Raw genomic sequence first — 20,754 nt, 5'->3', positions numbered from 1 at the left:
CGGAAGAAGAGGCTACTTGGGAGACAGAAGCCGAGGTTCGAAAGAACTACCCTCAGATTCTCGAGGAGTACGAAAAGGTACTAATTTCGAGGATGAAATTTTTCTTTAAGGGGGGTAGATTGTAACGTCTCGAAAAAATCCGTACAAGGACCCGAGTACCACCTCAGGCAGAAATTACCCAGGACCAAAACCTTTAGAAATTAGGTTAATGTTAGCAAGTGCTAAACTAGAGTGCTTGTGAAATTAGCACTAATCACTTTAAATATGATCTGCAAGACCCAAAGCATGCAGAATGATTGACGCTACATTACCCTGAAATCTAGAATCCGTCCTTAAACCCGGTTGCTCTCGGGAGCATACTGAAACTCCGTATTGGACCTGGAGTGCACGTCGAAAGTCCGATTACCCCGAAACTATGCGGATATGACAACATTACTGGACTTAACAACCTCCTTGAAAATCAAGTCTTAATTGTGTCTAGAAATGCACACTTGAGCATGGAGCAAAGTGTGTGAGAAACGTGAAAATATTTAGAAATAAAATTTGAATTTAAGTAATCTGAGTCGCGTCGCTTGCTGGCCAAATATAAGGATTCAGACTGTCAAAATATGACCCAAATACATCCTCGGATCAGGAGAAATATCCCACACATGTCGGTGTACTTGTGACCCTGATCGAGTGGCCGTGACCGTTAAACTGAAATTGGTTCGCTACGGCTAATCTGTAAATCCGATCAGAATGAAAACTCAGTCTGACCTAAATCCATGGTCAGGGAGCTTAAGTCCAACTGCACGTGGAAAAGGGGCCACCAGAAGTGCCTCGTTAGGCCGGAGCAGTCCATATTTGGATATAACCTAAGTATACCTTGGCCCTGGGGCCATTTCCATCAAACCTGGGCCTATATAAGGACCTTAAACACTCTCTCTCATATGCCACACGAATTTTACAAACCCTAAGGGAAAGAAGAGAGATAAGAGAAGAAGAAAGTGGGAAGAGAGAGAGAGAGTGAGAGATAGATGTTGGGATCTTTCCCTGATGCTCCACGTGCTTAGCTACCACTCCTGTGTCGCTATATGGGCGATACCAATCCCGTTCTTAGGTAAGAAAACCTAACCCTAACTTATCTTAGGGTTTCTAACTATTGTAATAAATGAAATAGCTAACCTAATTCATGTTATAGGTTGTGTATCCGCCGTTGACAAAGACTTAGTTTTAAAACTGAGTTCGTTACGAGTCTACTGGCGAAAGGTGCGGACTATAAACGTATAGGTTATGGTTTTCAAGGCTTTCAATGTCGGTTAATGGTTTATTACTGATGTGGGTGCTATTTCACATGCCAAATGCGATGTTTGTTTCGCGTTTCTGATATATATGAACTATATTGAGTTTAGTGTATTCCATGTATATGTAGAAAGTATCGTATACGCATGGAATTTGAACGTGTGTTTGCCATGATTAATTGTCATGTGTTTATGCTAGTTGTATGTATAACAACTCCTTGGCAAAAGGATTTGCCCTAATACGTGCTATAACCAACATACATCATGTTGGTTGGGATATGTAGTCTAAGTGTTTGTAAAAATGTCTGAATGATCAGGCATGTATAAATTGTACTTTATATGGGCATTGAGAAGAGATTCTCAACTATTTTGACGATGTGTATGATTTCCTCCATATAACTTACATTATTTGTCTGTTTTACTTAGGAACTACATATGTGTGAATTCATGTTTGAGTTGAAATCCATCAAATGGTCATATGCTAGTATGATTGGAATTGTTGATCCATTACTGTTCTGATTAGCTGGTATGATTATCTGTTATAATTGAATGTGTTTGGGACTATGAAATAGTCCAGGCAATCGGTAACAGGCATTGAATATGTGGCTGAGGTTGTCTCGCCACATAGGACATGATCGATGAATCCGAGCCGTACTTGGGAAGTCGGCAGTGGTTAGGTCACACGGACTGCTTACGCATTTCATGTCAATCAATTCGATGTGCACTCGTACATCGATCTCATCAAGTAACCCGATTGACCCGATGTATGTTCACCATCTATGGACGCTACTACTTGAATCTAAGGTACCAAACTCACCGGTGAAAACCCCTTTAACCATGGTACCTCGATCCGCTAATACTCATGAGTCGGGCATAGTGGTATGGGGCACCGTGGTCGAGCTGTCAGCTTGCGCTGGGGTGACGAGCCTCCCCGTAGTGTCTAGTGAGCAACATAGTCTCGTGAGCCGAATACGGTGGTATGGGACACTGTATTCGAGCTATCGGCCTACACTGATAAGGTGACGAGCCCTTTGTAGTGACCTCGAGCATACACTAAAACTGCGTAGAGGCGACAAGCCCTTACGAAGCAATAAAAGTACACTAGGCCTGCACTGATAAGGTGCCCTTTGCAGCGACCTATAACCATATCATCGTATGAGATTTACTAGGATTGACGACCTTAGATTGGATCATTATTTGGGAATTGATATAAGGGAGGTACCTTAGCTTCTCATTCCTGCTGTATGAAAAGGACTAATAAGAACTTGGTAATTACGTTCATGCACCGCACTGCATGTGCCGTTTGGCGTTGGGTAGAGTACTAAGGAAGTGATTGACATGTGCGACCGTTAGACGAAGATCGCAGAGGGAGTGCAGGCGAGGGCATGCATCATTTATACATACCATTCTTGCATTAATTAGAGTACTTAGGAATATTTGATTGTATTGCCTTATCATTACTGCATGACTAAATTGATAATATGTTAACCTTTGCTTTATTATTCCACTGAGTTAATCACTCACTCTCACGTTACAGAATGGTGTTGTGCACACCAACCAGACTCTGTCTTAGATGGAGATGGAGACCCGACTGATGAGGCGGAGGCGGACTTCGTAGACGATGGGGATGCCTTCTCCTATATGCAGTATTCTGGCGGGTTTACCTAGACCGTTCTAATCGACAGGGCTTCAGGGTTACACTTGCAGAAAATCCTCACATTTTTGATATTTTGTAACTTAAGACAGTATTTGTAATATTTCACCTGGGAGGTGTTTATACTCTGGAGATGTACCACGGCTTATATGCTTTATATCCATCTATTATAGTCTTCCGCTTGCGTAAATTTAACTGTCTCTGGAGTATGATACGCTATTTTGGTATGATCTCATTCATGTTTTAGGCATTAATACAAACAACATTTAATCATTCTCAAATATATTGCATAAGTGATGCGTTGGGACTCGGGAGTTGGACTTTTACTCAGAAATATCCAGCCTAGTAACTTGAATTGGTTAACGTTCTGCGTTGAGTCGACTCAACTCAGCTTGGTATCTCTTAAGCCTATTATTAGCTTCGACTCGGGTCAGGACTCACAGATTATCGAATCTCTTTGCTAAGTCGATGGAAGATCATACACCACAGTTTGGGTTGAATTTAAATTTGAAAGAAAAGCTTAGTACCTATCATGGAGTATCAGGGAGGAACTCGACTAGGTTCCCTTTCACCCAAGTGGAGGAAAGACTTAGCCCGAATCTCGACTCGAACAAGTGACTCAGGGAGTCACCTTTTAACCTCATAGTAGCACTGCAATCTCTCTCCCTTCCGTAACTCATTCTCTCTCTCTCTCTCTCTCTCTCTCTCTCTCTCTCTCTCTCTCTCCCCCTCTCTCTCTTTCTTTCTTTCTTTCTTACTTTCTTTCTTCTTGGCATGGGGCTGAGTAGTTCTTCCCCACCTCCAAATACCAGGCTTTTATAGGCCTTCAACTGGCAGAAGGGAGATTCCTAATAAAAGGAGGTTGCGTCTTTCGCAAATCTAATTACGCACAGAGGTTCTGCTAACGGCGTCCGTGTGACTTAGAGTTGTGGGAGTTTGGTCATCTATTCTGTCTGGATTGTTGGGAGAGGCTTCTTAATAAGTGGGCCAATAGATGGTTGGTTACAATCATTCCTTGGGTGCTTAAGACAGACGCTGCTGTCTAGTGATTAGTCGGGAGAACGATCTGTGCTCCAATGGCTGATCCGATTAGCTTAGGTTCATCAGATGGACAATGTGGATTTGGACTGGTACAAGATAACATGGCCCCCAAGATTGGAGATCCGGAGTCATTCCTTGTGAGTGCAGCTTCTGCATTGTGTGGTCACTCTACATGAGGAATAAGCGAAATGTCGCAGCCTCCGTTTCCTCTTCTGTCATTTGGATGGCGTAGGGAGGGTCGGAACTCCTCTACCTTCATTCTGGACGGTTCAGATCAGAGGATTGTCAGCGTGAAGGATAAATATTTCCCACTTTGCGATTAGTTTTGTGCGAAGGAGGTTCATGCATGATACAACTCAATACCGGGAAGAATGACGGAGATGCCGTATCCATCTTGATGTTCTCATCTCCTAATCTCATGGGAAGGAGTCGGAACTCACTCCATTAGGCCTTGCACGGTTTAGATCCGCTGTAGTTTTTCAAATCTGGAAGTTCTTGGGACAGAATCTCTCTCTCAGTCTGTTTTTCCGCTCGTTGTTACAGCGGGCAGAAGTTACACTTTTTTTTTTTTTCGGTTTCCATCATTAGGTGGGGTCCACTATCGTGGGTTCTTGGGAAATCTACTCCCTTCATCGGTTTTGTAGGGTGATGTTAGGCTAGGGGCCAAAATATGGGGTGGATCTGAGTTTTGGGTGGGCCACACATTGCAACAATGTGTGAGTGAGAGTTATTGTAAGAAGTTACGTAACTGATTCGAATTCCTTTATTTGGATGTAGTTTGTATACAGGCTAAGTGGGGTCCACTATAGTTTTTTTGAGTAATCCACTTTGTTCATCAGGGCTCCGGGGTTATTTTATGCTAGGGGTCTCAAATATGAACTAGATCCAAGCTTTAGATTGACTTATCTTGAAAAATCTCATATCGGGTGTTAAAACGGACCTGATTTTAACACTTAATGATCGGGGCCCAATTTTGGTAATAATATGTAGTCAAGATAGGCAAACATTTGGACAAAGTTTGGTGGTTGATGGATGATGGAAAAAGCCTAAATCTAAAACACTATGCCAAAATTGCGAATTTGAAAAATCGCTTAGTTTAACAACGGATTTAATCCGTTGCTAATGGGAAAAGTCCGTCGCCAATCCCGTCTTTATCGAAAATCCACTCTAAACATCGTGGAATTTTGCGACGGATCATAATCCGTCACTAAAATTGGATTTATGACGGATTTTGGTCTGTCGTAAACTGGCGACGGACGAAATCCGTCGCAAAGTTTGATTTTGCGACGAATTATGATCAATTGCAAATTCCCACCCAAAATAGCGATTCCCGATGATTTTTAGTTGCTTTTGCGACTGTTCATGGTCCGTCGTAAAAGGACTTTTACCTTGAACATTTTTTTAAAAGAATATGGTGGAAAATTATGTTTTTTTCTAGTATAAGAATTGTTTTTCAACACAAATTCAGTGGTTTAATTGTACATATTTGTATCTAATATTATTTTTTAACAATTGATTGAATGCAATATATATTTATATATATATATATATATATATATATATATATATATATATATATATATATATATATATATATATATATATATATATATTGTTTTTATATCAAATGAGTGGAAATTATTATTATTTTTTTAAAATTTCAAACAAATATTTAAATGATTTGTAATATGACATGAAAAAAATATTGAGAAGTTAAAAAAATTTAACTATCTTGTGAAAAAAATGAGATTTTGAAAAAATAAAAATCGTGATTTAATAAAAATCTATTTTGTGGGGAAAAAAAGAATATTGAATAAAGTTAATAAATTTATACGGCGAGCCCCTAATAGTGCGGCGGGCCCTGATGGATTCTCTGCGTCCTTTTACATTTCTTGCTGGAATATTGTGGGTGATGATGTGCAAAATAAAATAATATTGAGAAATTCGAAAAAAAAATTGACAATTTCGGAAAAAATGCCTTGAAAAAAATGGAGAAGTTAGAAAGAATTGAAAATTTTTAAATTAAACAATATTAAAAAATTGATACTTCAACAAAAAACAAACATTTTGAAATGAAAAATAAAGAAGTTGAAAAAATTTGTGATTTTAAAAAATAATTGAAAATGTTAAAAATTTGAAATTAAAAGAAAAAGTTATTTATAAAAACATTGAGATTTTGAAAGAAAAAATATCATTTTAAAAAAAGAAAATTAAAAAGTTGACAACGAAATGATGCTTTTGAAGAAAAAAAAATCGGCATTTTGGAATTTTTGAGAAAAAAATAAAATAAAATTTGAGAAATTTTTTGAGATTTTGAAAATAAAAATTCAGAATTTGTATTTTAATTGTTTTAATAATATTTTATAATAAAAATGATATTTTGTTAAAAGTTTTCAAAGAAAAATTAAGCGTAAAAAATATACATTTTGAAAAAATGTTATTTTTAAATGGAAATAGCAATCTTGTATGCCCAATATTTCTCATATATAACTTGATCGGGGCGAGTAACTAGTCCAATTGAGGGTATTGATCAGTAAAATAAATTGAATAGACCAAACATATAAAATGGGTCAAATATTCTGGTCAAAATTGTGACCCAACTTATTGACCTCGCGAGAACCTAAGAATTAGTGTTAGTAAGTTTTGTGGGGCCCATCATGATGTGTGTCGAACATCAACACTGTGCATTTGATGTGTCCCTTTTAGGTTATGAGATATCTCAAAAAGCATCCGTATACGAAACTCAGGTGGGCCATACCATCTAAAACCATGTGAAGACATCCTAAAAATATAAAAGCACTTGGTGGGGCCCACATGAGTTTTAGAAGCGGCTGAAACTTGGTCTGCCCTGTCATCCAAGTGGGACACATATAATGAGTAGGTTGGATATGTGAATCACATTTAGGCAAGTCCAATGTATGATTATGAATGTTTTAAGGAAACCTCTCTCCGCTCCATTTAGGTGAGTTACTAATTACCTTGGTATACTGAGTAAACTCTGTGGGGTCCACCATTATTTATTTATTTTATCCACTCCATTCATCCATGTTAACAGATAATTTGAGGTCTAAAGAACAAAAAGGAAACATATCCAAAGCTCAAGTGGACCACACCACAGGAAATAGTGTGATTGAACCTCTACCATTGAAAAATTCTTGGAGGCCATAGAAGTTTTGGATCAAGCTGATGTTTGTGTTTTCTCTTCATTCATATCTTTTTGATATTATGAACAGGTTGGATGACAAATAAACATTACTGTGGGCCCAAGGAAGGTATCAACAGTGAAAATCATTATTCCACATTGTTTCATGTGGCATGGTCCACTTGGGTTTTGGATTTACCGAAAATTTGGGATCAACCCACACCTTTTATCCTTTTTTCGAGATCATTGTAGAAAATTATCCAAAAAATGAATCATATCCAAAGGTTAAATGGACCACACAACAAATAAGGGGAACGAATTGGCTACTCCCCCTAACACTGGCCAATGGTTGGTGGTTGGTGCTCTGTGGGCCCCACCATGATGTATGTGTTTAATCCATGCCATCCATCTATTTTTAAAGATCATCTTACGGCATGAGACCAAAAATGAGGTATATCCCAATCTAAAATGGACCACATTACAAGAAACAGTGTTGAATGAGCGTCAACCATTAAAAACATTTTGGGGGCCATAAAAGTTTTGGATCAAGATGATTTTTGTTTTTCTCCTTCATCTAAGCCTATATGACCTAATAAACAGATTGGATGTCAAATAAACATTATAGTGGGCCTTAGGAGGATTTTAATGATGGATATCCAATCACTATTGTTTTCATGTAGTGTGGTCCACCTGAGATTTATATCAAGCTCATTTTGAGGGATCAACCCTAAAATGACGTTAAGAAATGGATGGACGGCGGGGATAAAACAAATATATCATGGTGGGGCCCATAGAGCCTACCAGATCCAAAGCTCAACTCTACCATATCCAAAGCTCAACCGGATATTTTTTTATTGTACAGTGACAATGTGCGAGTTTTGTATTTGATGTAAAATAGTGGTGACTCATTCATAACAATAGTGGCAATGAGATTGTGTTATCCAGACCATCTAAATAATGGGTCTACTTGTAAATGGCTAATATTTATAGTTTTTTCCTATATAAGACTATCTTAATCATCTAGTAATTGGTCCACTATATGTATGGCTTTTAATATAGTTTAGTTTATAAATGATGGAAAACTCAATTGTCAGATTTGAAAGTTACATCTCATTTTAGAAATGAGTCCGGATCCTCTGTTATCAGGTCAATAGAGAATTCCTGATACCGAATTCCTGATACCCTAATTCTCATTGGTCCACGTCACTACTCACTAAAAAAATAAAAATAATAAAAAACAACTTCGGACGCCAAACCATTAGGGTAATAGGAATTCTCTCTTGACCTGATAACAGAGGATCCCGACTCGAAATGAAATAGGATTTCCGAATCCATCTTTCAATCAGAGGAAGCCGCGTCTTCATTCAAACAAAAGTCGCTGGAGTTCCTCTTTCGACATTCATTTACGCTGCCAGGAATTTGCAATTGGGAGATTTTCAGGTACCTCGTTTCAATTTCCTCCTCTTTTTCTTTCTATGATTTTACATAATAGAAGAAAATCTCTGCGTTTTGGTGTAAATTCCCCGGAGCAGCGATTTTTAGGGTTTCATATACGCCATTTGATTTTTCCACGGTTTTTGCATTTTCTTTCTTCCGAATTTTTTAGTTTTCTCGAGTTCTTTTTTCGTTTGAAGGTCTCGAGGCCTCAAGGCCGTCATCGCCCAATTCAATGCCGTCCAGCTGCTCACTGATTGACCCCACGTTTCCGCCCTCGATCCGTGAATCCCTCATCCGCCACACCCGTGACTTCAACATCGTGCTCAATGACATCGCCATCACACATCTTTCCTACAGCGCTGAATTCTCCAAGGCCGTCGAGTAGAAGCAGGTTGCCACATGGGTTAGATGGTGTTGGTAGCTAGTGCTCCATAACTCCCCTGGAGAGTGCGTGCAAGGGTGGTATTGTTGAAACGTCTCCGGTCCCACTGATGTCACGCTCGGTAGTCTACATATAAAACTTTAATACTCTGATAGCGTATGGTGGATGATACACAGGTACTTATAAACTACTTAGAAATTGTACATACAAAGTACCAATAATTCACGTTAATCTATTCCAGTTGTGGATTCCAGTTTAGAAATAAGAGTACACGATGTTCAAAAGAGCTCTACTAATCACACCTGCTTGTGCAATAAAGCTAGTGTACACACCGCACATGTGCCAGCATTGCACATATGTTTGATATCTAATCCATCCATCAGATTCGTCCCACCTTGTACATGTTTTCCCAAAAATTAAATCTAGTCCAATCAGCATGTGGGCCCCAATATTGGATGATGGGTTAGAGGACTTCATAAAAAATTTCAGAGTCGTACATTTGTTTTGCAGGCTGTAGTCCACCTGGCGGGTGGATGAACCTGATTCTTGAGCCAGGGCATCAAGATCATCACGCCGTTCTGATGGACGAGTTGGATTTCGGACCTATTATGCCATGATGGCACGTGTGGCGTGTACAGATGCGTGTGGGCTTAGCCAATCTCTTCATTAAGTATTGCCATATTATGCACTATATCAGTGTACTATACTAAATATTAATACTCTGGTAGAGTGTGATGGTTCCTACACATGCCCTTGGAATCTGCCATGTCGCATAAATTAACTCATTTAACCATAGAATGTCCTAGGCAAGACTCAAATGCTAAAACTTGACTATAGATGTACTGCTGGGTCCTTACTCTTGCTCGGGTGGTAGACTCTCAAGAGTTTCAACACTCGGTCATGCCTAGGAGCTATTGTGCCATGGCACATGTGTGGCATTCTTACAATACATTCTGCTATTTTGAGCCTTCGTTGCAATACATGAACTGACGTTATCTGTAGTACTGAGACTCTTAGTTGCACTATCCTTCTAAACATGTGCTGCTCTGACGCAGGGGAGGACGTGAGGTCGAGCACCGTCTTCCTCAAAAGGATAACTATTCCGAATCCACAGAACTTCTTTGGACTCCTCACAGAGACTTCTCGAATCCACGATGAAAGAAAACAGAAAATAGAAATAAATTCTAATAAATTCGAAATTGATTAATGAATTCTTAAAAACGAGTTCACAACCCTTTAAATGAGGGTACCAAGCAATGGGAAAGAAATCAGAATCAAACTACAACTCAAACTCCTAGAATCCGTGACTTACTATAAATAGTAAACTTACTATTAATAGACGGTCGTGATGTCTACTAGTGCGCAAGGTTTTCGGCCAAAAATAGTAAGTGTCCTATTTGGCTTCACCAAACCGTTCTCCTAATTATTCTAAGCACTTTTCACGTTGGGTGCAACTCTTAAAGCCCGACGGATGAAGAGTTATAATCAAACTAAAACTTACTATTTATAGTAAAAACAAAATTAAAACAGGGGAACGACCGTCGATCAAGGGGTTTTTCGCAATTCCGGGCTGCGCAACCTGACAGAGCGGGGTTGGTTGGCTAAAGTAGCTCGTTCTACCCGAAAATCATATATTTTACGTCAGATAACTCATTCCGGATTGCAAGATACGCCCGATCTAAGGTCCGATGGTCCGGATCACTTCTGTCGTCGACCGGGCCTTTTCTAATCCATCTTGGCCATGAAACTGTCCGCGACCCGCTCTACATCAGTCCCCTTCACTTCAAAAGAACTGGTCCTCGAGTTCTCATCCCGCGTTGGTTCATGATACTCGGTCAGGTCCGCAACGTTAAAAGTCCGTGAGATTGCCATGTCATCTGGAAGATTAACATAAGCGTTGTCATTGATCTTTCGGATGATTGGTACTGGTCCAATCTTTTTATTCTTCAACTTGTTGTACGTTTCGGTCGGAAATCGTTCTTTGTGCAGATGGACCATTACTTGGTCGCCCACCTCGAACACTTTTTGTCGCCGATGCTTGTCCGCTTGCTCCTTGTACTTTTCGTTCGAGGCATGTAGCTTGGTTTGTACCTCCACATGAATGCCCATGATCTTGTCAGTCATATGTTCCGCTGCAATGCTCATGCCTGGGAGCTTGGACAGAGGGACCAAGTTTAGTGTGTGGCGAGGTACTCGTCCATAAATAACCTGGAACGGGGATTTCCCTGTTGAGTGGTTCACCATGTTGTTGAATACAAACTCCGCTTGAGACAAGGTCAAATCCCACTGCTTCAGTTTTTCTCCTGAAATACATCGAAGGAGGTTTCCCAACGTGCGATTCACAACCTCAGTTTGATCGTCAGTTTGTGGGTGGTAGGCGCTGCTGAACTGAAGTCGTGTATCGAATGGAGTCCACAAAGTCCGCCAAAAGTGGCTTATAAACTTCGTGTCACGGTTAAAAGTAATAGTCTTGGGAACTTTGTGTAGCCGCACAATTTCTCTAAAGAATAGATTCGCCACGTGTGTTGCATCGAGAATCTTCCTGCATGAAATAAAGTGCGCCATCTTGGAGAAACGATCTACTACCACGAACACTGAATCCATGCCACGTTGTGTTCGTGGGAGACCAAGCACGAAGTCTATAGATAAATCCTCCCAAGGGCCGTCAGGCACGGGTAACGGAGTGTAGAGGCCCGTGTTATGAGATTGCCCCTTAAAGGTCTGACAAATATAACAACGTTGGACTGCCTTTTCCACATCACGTACCAGTTGCAGCCAGTAATACCGTTCTTCCACAAGAGCTCGTGTCTTGTCTCGCCCAAGGTGTCCACTGAAGCCACCTCCATGTAGCTCTTGAATTATCTGTTCCTTTAGCGAACTGTTTGGGATGTACAGTCGATTTCCCTTGAAAAGAACCCGTCTTGCATATGTAAGTCGCCAGGGTGACCTTCTTGACATCTAACGCATGCGTCCTTGAAGTCGTCATCATCAACATATATATCTTTAAGGCGCTCGAACCCGACAACCTCATTACTCATAGTGACTAACAAAGTTGCACGGCGACTCAGTGCATCAGCTACTTTATTCTGTTGCCTTGACTTATGTTTTAGCACGAATGTGAATTCCTGCAAAAACGAGATCCATCTAGCATGCACACGGTTAATGTTAGTTTGACTATTAATGAATTTGAGAGCTTGATGGTTTGTGTAAAGTATGAATTCCCTTTGAATCAAATAATGTCGCCAGTGCCACAGTGCCTCGACCACCGCGTATAACTCAATCTCATATGTAGACTACTTCTTGCGTGCATCGCTAAGTTTCTCGCTGTAAAAGGCTATCGGCCTACCTTCTTGAGACAAAATTTTCCAATTCCGACATATGAGGCATCACATTCGACTTCTAACAGTTTTTCGAAGTTGGGAAGTACAAGAACCGGGGGTCGTAGATAATCTGCGCTTGATTTCGACAAAGCTCCTGTCGGCTTCGTCAGTCCACTGAAACTGCCCTTTCTTCATGCAATCTGTGATTGGTGATACAATGGTACTGAAATTTTTCATGAACCGTCGATAGAATGTCGTCAGTCCATGAAAACTTCGTACTTCGTGAATATTTGTACGAACCGGCCATTCTCTGATTGCCTTCACATATTCCTCATCCACCCGAATGCCCGTGGATGTTACGACAAAACCCAGGAACAAGAGGCTATCAGTCATGAAGATGCACTTTTTAAAATTGAGGTACAGTTTATTTTTAGTGAACACTTGAAGGACATTCTTGAGGTGTTCCATATGGGTGGTTTCGTCTTGACTGTATATAAAAATATCATGAAGTAAACCACAACGAACCGCCCAATGAAATGTTTCAGAACTTGATTCATCAATCTCATAAATGTGCTAGGCGCATTCGAAAGATCGAAGGGCATGACCATCCATTCGTATAATCCTTCCTTGGTCTTAAAGGCCGTTTTCCACTCATTACCTGACCGTATTCGAATCTGATGGTAGCCGCTCCTTAGGTCTAATTTAGAAAATATTTTTGGACCCTCTAGCATGTCCAGCATATCGTCCAACCATAGTATAGGAAACCTGTATTTTATGGTGATTTTGTTAATGGCTCGGCTATCGACACACATGCGCCAACTCCCATCTTTCTTTGGAGTTAATAGAGCTGGTATAGCACATGGACTCATGCTCTCTCGAATAAGACCCTTACGGATCAACTCCTCTACTTGTCCCTACAGAATCTCGTACTCATTCGAACTCATTTGATAATGAGGATGATTAGGTAAACTGGACTCAGGGACAAAGTCGATATGGTGTTGGATATCCCGCATAGGGGGTAACTCATCAGGAAGGTCATCGGGCCAGATTTCTTTGAATTCATGTAGCAGGGGCCTTAGTCTTTCAAAGATGTTGGTAGGCTCGAGTTCTTCCCCTTTTACAATTAATGCATAAGTCTGTCCTGTTTCCTTGGATTCTTCCACGAAGTCCCGTATGGTTAAGAGAAAATGGCCCTCCACTTTAGAAGTTTCAGGTGGTCCCTCTGGATCCATAGGGGCCAATATGGTCTTCCGGCCGTCCTTGACGAAGATATATATATTATCTTGCCCTTTATGAGTGGCGTCACGGTCAGATTGCCAGGGCTGACCAAGTAGTATGTGACATGTTTCTATGTCAACCACATTGCATACTACTTCATCCTTATAATATTTGCCAATTGAAAAGGATATAGTGCACTATTCAATTACCTTTGTTTCGCTGACCTTCTTGATCCAACCGATTGTATATGGAGAGGGATGACGCTCCGTTTTCAATTGTAATTTTTCCACCATGACCTTGGAGACGATGTTCTCGCTGCTCACACTGTCAATGATGACCTCACAAACCTTTTGATTCACCGTACACCTAGTGCGGAAGATGTTATGCCGCTGTGGATGCACTTCTTTTCTTGGCGCATATAATAGTTGCCTCACGATGAGCGACTCGCCGTGATCTTGCTGAACCTAACCTGAATCATCCGCCTCGTCCTCGGTGGTATGCTCCTGTTCTTCAATATCTGGATCTTCATAAGCGTTATCAGCACTACCATCATTAATGGCGAGGTTTGCTACTTTTTGCTGGGGACAAGTATTTGATAGGTGGCCCGGTTGGCCACAACGATAGCAGTTATCGGACCTTGGCCGAGCATAGGGGTTCGGGATTCTACTTGGACCAGCAGCAGTCGATACGCCCCTTTGGGGTCTAACTTGGCTGCTTCCTTGATCTCGGTTCTCAAACGTAGGAGGTTGAGTGCATGCTCTTACGTGCTCCTTCCCCTTAGGCTGGGCAGTTCCCTGAGGCAGAACTGCCACAGGGATCCTTGCAGTAGGATAGGTCCGTGTGTTAGGACGTTCAAGTTGCGCTTCTGCCCGAGTAGCCAACTTAATCGTATCATTCATCGTGTAGACGGACTACATCTGGACCCGATCTTAGATAGCCATACGCAATCCACTGTTGAATCGGGCGATTTGCTGCGATTCAGTCTCGACCAAATCGTTACGCGCCGCCAGGCGGTAAAATTCTTCTGCTTATTCTCTCACCGACCGACTATCCTGTCGACAATTTTGGTATTGTTTGAATAATACCTGATCGTAATCGCTAGGGAGGAATCGGGCACGTAGTAGCTGCTTCATCCGCTGCCAGGTGCGGATTGGTGCTTTCGTCTGCCTGGTTCGCGCGAGTTGTAGTTGTTCCCACCAAGCTGAAGCTCCTCCTTTCAACTTGTAGGCCACAAGCTTGACCAGGGATGTCCATATAGTCGAAAAATCGCTCAACTTCAGAAAGCCAATCGAGGAAATCTTCAATGTGTAGTTGGCCATTGAAGCTAGGAATATCAACCCTCATCTTGAATTCTCGATCCGTTCGATCTACTTGATCGCCACCATGTCTGGGGTGTTGAAAAATTATGTCGTCGATTTCCTCCTCACTGGAGCCCCCTTCCTCAGGAATGACCCTTGGATGCACTGCCGGTACTATCCTGCGATCAGGGCGATTAATTAGGGGTGGAGGATTGCCACCAGGAACATGGAGTTGCCTTAGATTTTCCGCCAAGAGATCCGCTATGCAGTCGATGGAAGCCTGCAGCTCTTGCATGGCTGGTTGATTCTCTCGTTGCGCTACTTCGAGAGCTGCCGCCATTAAAAGTAAATTCCCTGAAGCACCGCCCATGGGATTGTTGCCCAACCTATCGTTAGAAGCCATCAATCCGATGAGAAACCTCGCTTTGATACCAAACTGACGCAGAAGAGGACGTGAGGTCGAGCACCATCTTCCTCAAGAGGATAACTATTCCGAATCCACGGAACTTCTCTGGACTCCTCACAGAGACTTCTCGAATCCACGATGAAAGAAAACAGAAAATAGAAATAAATTCTAATAAATTCGAAATTGATTAATGAATTCTTAAAAATGAGTTCACAACCCTTTAAATGAGGGTACCAAGCAATGGGAAAGAAATCAGAATCAAACTACAACTCAAACTCCTAGAATCCGTGACTTACTATAAATAGTAAACTTACTATTAATAGACGGTCGTGATGTCTACTAGTGCGCAAGGTTTTCGGCCAAAAATAGTAAGTGTCCTATTTGGCTTCACCAAACCGTTCTCCTAATTATTCTAAGCACTTTTCACGTTGGGTGCAACTCTTAAAGCCCGACGGATGAAGAGTTATAATCAAACTAAAACTTACTATTTATAGTAAAAACAAAATTAAAACAGGGGAACGACCGTCGATCAAGGGGTTTTTCGCAATTCCGGGCTGCGCAACCTGACAGAGCGGGGTTGGTTGGCTAAAGTAGCTCGTTCTACCCCAAAATCATATATTTTACGTCAGATAACTCATTCCGGATTGCGAGATACGCCCGATCTAAGGTCCGATGGTCCGGATCACTTCTATCGTAGACCGGGCCTTTTCTGATCCATCTTGGCCATGAAACTGTCCGCGACCCGCTCTACATCATGCTCCCACTTCAAATCAATAATTTTGCTATTTAGCCTTGGTTGCAATATGTGAATGGAAAAATCACTTTGTTTTTGGCCCAAGGGAGCCATTTCTCATTTTCTTGCTGTCTTGCAAACTAAATTAGTAGTGCACAAGTGGCCATTATCATCAAGTCCTTGATTTTCATCCCCTTTGCTGACTTATCTACTCTCAATTTTTCTGTGCAATATTTTAAACTATCAATTGCTTTCAAGTTCTTTATATTGCTTGAATGCCAGACAACCTATATCTATACAACTATTATAAAAAGTCGAATAGAATTTTAGACTTTTTTTAAATAATTTATTGTGTGAGCAATGCTCCAGCCTTCTAAAAATATATTTCATTTAGATTACACAGGAATCACATCATTTTGTTGATGTTTTAAAACATATTAAAAAAGTTTCCATTTACCTTCAAAACAAAGGCTGCAGAACGCAAGAAATAGCTACTTGTAGCTAAGTCAGTTTTTTTTTTTTTTTTCTTCCTGTATATGATAAAGATCTTCTTTACTGGTCAATGTCCTTTTCATTTGCTTGCTTTCATTGGATAAATAGGTTCATTAAACATGGATGCTTTTGCCATTCCAGTCCTTGTTGTCATTGTTTTTTTTTTTTTTTTTTTTTTGTTATTTATAGTCTTATACCAGCATACTATTTTACTATGTTAAAGTGAATGTACTAGTACGCACTATTCGTACTCTTGTATTATTGTTCCAAGCGTGTACATTTACTCTTTTTTCTCTTTTTTTAAGTGGTAACTTTAATTTTTTCTCTTTTTTGGGAGCTAACATTAATTTTTTCATTTGAGCAACTTTTACTTCTTTCAGCCATGGTGTGCACATGGTATTGCTGAAGCCATATTATGCACAGCTGAGAATGTGGACGCAATCTGGACCCATTTTTTAAAATGTCATATTCATGTGGCTTATATTTCCATCGGCAAGTGAGTTTCAGTACTACACCGAGGTCATATATGGGCAGAGTTATCCTTGTAGCTTGTGTGACTACAATGTCATGAAACTAGAAACCTTCACAAGTGTTCATTCCTCATTCAGCTTCGTTCGATTTCTATAGAGCTTTTATGTTGCTTAAAATGTTTGATATTTGTCATAGTCTCTCTTGTTTTATTCTATAGAATTTCTTTGATTTCAAGGCATAATCCATGTGAAATACTCATTTCTGTTTCTATTTTGTTTCAATTTATTGGCAAAAACCATGTTTCAATTGTTTAGGTTACTGAGACCAAACTTATCTCATCAATAACAGGTTTTGTAAGTCCATGCCCACCTAGATGGCATCAAAGTTGCATCAACTGCAATCCAAGGCTGCTCAAGCTTCACAATTTTGATTCGTGTTCCATTCCACAAAAATAAGCACTCATGTGTATTGTTATTTGGAAATTCTTTCTCCAATTTGATTGGTGAAGAATGCCGTACAATATGGCGGGCCAACTGAAAAAAAAAAAAAAAAAACCTTTTATTGGCGATAAAATTGATAATATTGGAGATATCACTCGATTTAAGTGGTATAGCCAACATTTTTGGTCTTTCCCTTTGTATATATTTCCTGGTATCGGTGATAATATCATTGTTATTGTCATTACCAGCAGCAATTCTAATAGGTTCTGGAACTGAGATGTGATTTTTTTTTTTCTTAATGCAATGCTTGGGATGTGTTAGCTGTTGCTCACACTGTTGGAGAAAATTATGTGAAACTTAAATGTATTACTTAGCAGAGGACTGCGTATTCATAATTTCATTGCTTCAGATTTAAACCTGATCAGCCGATAAATTTGCTAGAGGCTTCAACTATTGCCCTAGAAATCATTTTTAATAGCTGCGACCACCTTTCATAACCATGAAGCTCTGCACAAGGAAGAGTCTCTTGTGTAGCAATCTCCATTAGAGATTCCACATTTCCGAATCTCCATAGCTACCTTCTTAGCAAAGCTGTATTCATAATCTTTAACAACCTTATACCCACACAACTTATCCTTCTTGGCTTGCAAACTTCTCCCCATTCCAGAAGATATTATTGCCAACACCTTTCCATAGGAACTCCCTATGAATTCTTTCCAATCTTCGAATTACATGCACCAGGCATTTTGAGCAGAGACATAAATACATATATATATATATATATGTATAAACAGGCAAGTTCGACGAGGCTAGATTGATGAGAATTATCCGCCCTCTCAAGGACAAGAATCTTCTCTTACATCATGAAAGTTTCCTTTCCACCCTTTCTGCCATGTCATCCCACAAATGAATAGGCCAACGCATAGGATTAAGCCAGGGTTAAGTCTTTGGAAGGCAACAAGCCTTGCATCCAAATCTCCGTGACAGTGCTCACATCTTTCTCTCTTGTGCGAATCCCCATCGTTTTTCTTTTCTGAGTTAGTTGATTTTTGGGTCCGACATTATTTCAAACCATCTAACAATGATCCTTAAGTTATCCACCCGTTGCCTACTCACATCGCAAAACAGGATTGTATCATCAGAAATAGATTTATTTTAATGGCACCCAAGAAAACTCTGCCATTCCACTTTCTCCGGGTGCATCACAATGTCAAGAACCAGATCTGTAGTAACATTGCATGGTTTCATTATCATTACAATTTACTGTTCCAAAATAAACATTGGATTGGTAGAACTAAGTAATGAAAATATTGAACAAACCAGGAAAAACGTAAACCCGTTTTTCCCAACAAAACTAAATCCTCATTTCATCAGTTCCATTGCAAAACACTCGGAATCTGATAGTAGCATAATTCTCCATTTCACATTTAGTCTGAAATCTTCTCCAATTGCCAATCTTTTGGGTTTTCAATGAACTAATTATTATGTGTTTCTCATCCAGAGGATCTTTATATTTTGCATGCTTTTCATTTTAACCTTATGTCTTTAATTCATTAGGTTCTTAATCCTGTTCTAATTTGCTAAAAGTGCACTTTTCTTTTCTTTTTTTGGTCAACAGTGTCATTTGCTCAATATAACCTACTGCCCGCCAACTGAGGAAATTCCAGAGAACAAGAGCTTAGTGGGTGTTCATGTTGTTGTCATATTGGTTACAAATTTAATAATAAAGGATAAATTATTTTCAACATTGAATTCTATGACATTGTAACAGATATTAACTTGTTCAGGTTGTGGTGGCATACAATCTGCTTGGATGGATCCACACTGACATTGTTAGGATTCCAGTGAGTATGCATCCCTTTTTTTTTTTCCTTTTCTTTTTTTTTTTTTTTCTTTTTTTCCTTTTTTCTTGTGGGACTGATTCATGATTTGTTTCTGCTTTCTGTTGATAGAAAACTTCAATCAGCTATACATATTTATAGAGCTTACACGTCAAAGGTTCTGTTTTTTAATGTCTCTGGTGCATGATATTAAAAACTGGTACTTGGTGGTGAATTTTCTATTTTTCTTATGTATAACATTTACTTTGCTGCTATTAACTCAAATATGTTCCATAGAACTATCGAAATACCTATGCTTCTTTTACAATACCTAACGATGTAGCAGACTCTTTCTAAAGGTGGAGTTAGGAGGGGATCATGTTTTGTTGGCTGTTCTATGCATTTGCCTTAATATCTGTGTAATTGTTCTATTATTAATAAGCTACCATTTATCATCACCACCACAGCCTTTCATTTCTAATAAAGTTACTGTTTTTGTTGAGGAAACAAAAATGTTGGTGCACAGATTACATGTACTATTGTGTTCTACATTTAATTACATGGTTTTCTGCTCTAGGCCTGATGGTATGGATATCATACCATCCTTCTGCTGTTGTTCTTCTTGACTGTAGATTTAGGAAACATGAATACTGGAATATGCTTGCTTCTTCGCTTTTCCAAGCCATGAAGTGGAGCTCATTAGATGATAAATTTGGGAAGATTAGAATACGGGTATCTTCATAATTTTTCGAGCATGGTACTGTGAAAAATGATTAAATTCTGGTTAAATAGATGTTGGGGAATGCTACCATTTCTTGGAAATTGCTGAAGATCTATGAACAAGTGCACTTCATATTATATTCTGAAATGCAAATATGGATGACAATGTCCATATTTACATGATCACTGAGTGCAAAATTATTACTGATCATTTGCATCATAATTAATATCTAACACACATGACTTTTGTATAGCATGCTTGTTCATATAGGATGTCAGATTCTAGTTCTTGTTCAGCCCCAAATTTAACATTTTATATAAAGCATTTCCCAACATGTAAGTTCCTTACAACATGCCTATCTGAAAGGGCCTCTTTCTGTTTGATCAATTATTTTCATTTTCTTTAATCAATATCTGTCAGGTCAATGATGACCATCATGTTATTAGAGATTCTAGCGGCAATACCATTGAGGCACAGTATGTGGAGATGGATAATGCTACTATTAACTTGAGAAACTTCTACACAAAGGCCTACCTGGGAGTGTCAGCCAAAGAAATCCCAAATATTGGCTCTTATTTCAAGTATCTGTGCCGCCATTTGGATGTAGCATCTACTTTATTTCTAAAGCTGGATTTTCAATATTCTTCTCATTAAATACTTTTTGGCTTTTTTGGTCATTTGTTATATACTGCATTCAAAAGCAATCCATTTCATGGAAAAAAAGCACCATGAGCAATAACAATATTCACATATTGTAATTCTCCTTAAACAATACAGGAGCAAGTAGTGGGCACATATCAGTTACGGATACTTCACAAAATGAGACATTGGAGGTTGGACCTGCAAATTTGAAGATGTCCTTTTCATCAACATCTAGACATCTGAAACGTATGACGAAT

General features: G+C 39.6%; 1 protein-coding gene across 1 annotated transcript; it reads left to right on the top strand.

Moving 5' to 3' along the window:
• The first annotated feature begins 8,786 nt into the window (after positions 1 to 8,786).
• Positions 8,787 to 20,509, top strand: LOC131218075 (probable alpha-mannosidase At5g66150). Its single transcript, XM_058212760.1, has 4 exons — positions 8,787 to 8,935; positions 18,902 to 18,995; positions 19,102 to 19,158; positions 20,276 to 20,509. Exons 1-4 carry the CDS (start codon positions 8,787 to 8,789, stop codon positions 20,507 to 20,509), a joined length of 534 nt encoding a protein of 177 aa, XP_058068743.1.
• The last annotated feature ends 245 nt before the right edge of the window (positions 20,510 to 20,754 follow it).

The sequence above is a fragment of the Magnolia sinica genome, chromosome 11 (genome assembly GCF_029962835.1).
Source record: "Magnolia sinica isolate HGM2019 chromosome 11, MsV1, whole genome shotgun sequence".
In the NCBI taxonomy this organism is placed as follows: domain Eukaryota; kingdom Viridiplantae; phylum Streptophyta; class Magnoliopsida; order Magnoliales; family Magnoliaceae; genus Magnolia; species Magnolia sinica.
This window is presented reverse-complemented; position numbering and strand designations above follow the sequence as displayed.

Coding starts and splice junctions, on each gene's coding strand:
- LOC131218075 (XM_058212760.1), top strand. CDS start 8,787: ATGCCGTCCAGCTGCTCACTGATTGACCCCACGTTTCCGCCCTCGATC. Junction 18,996..19,101: donor TTCCAGAGAACAAGAGCTTA/GTGGGTGTTCAT, acceptor TAACTTGTTCAG/GTTGTGGTGGCATACAATCT. Junction 19,159..20,275: donor CTGACATTGTTAGGATTCCA/GTGAGTATGCAT, acceptor AATATCTGTCAG/GTCAATGATGACCATCATGT.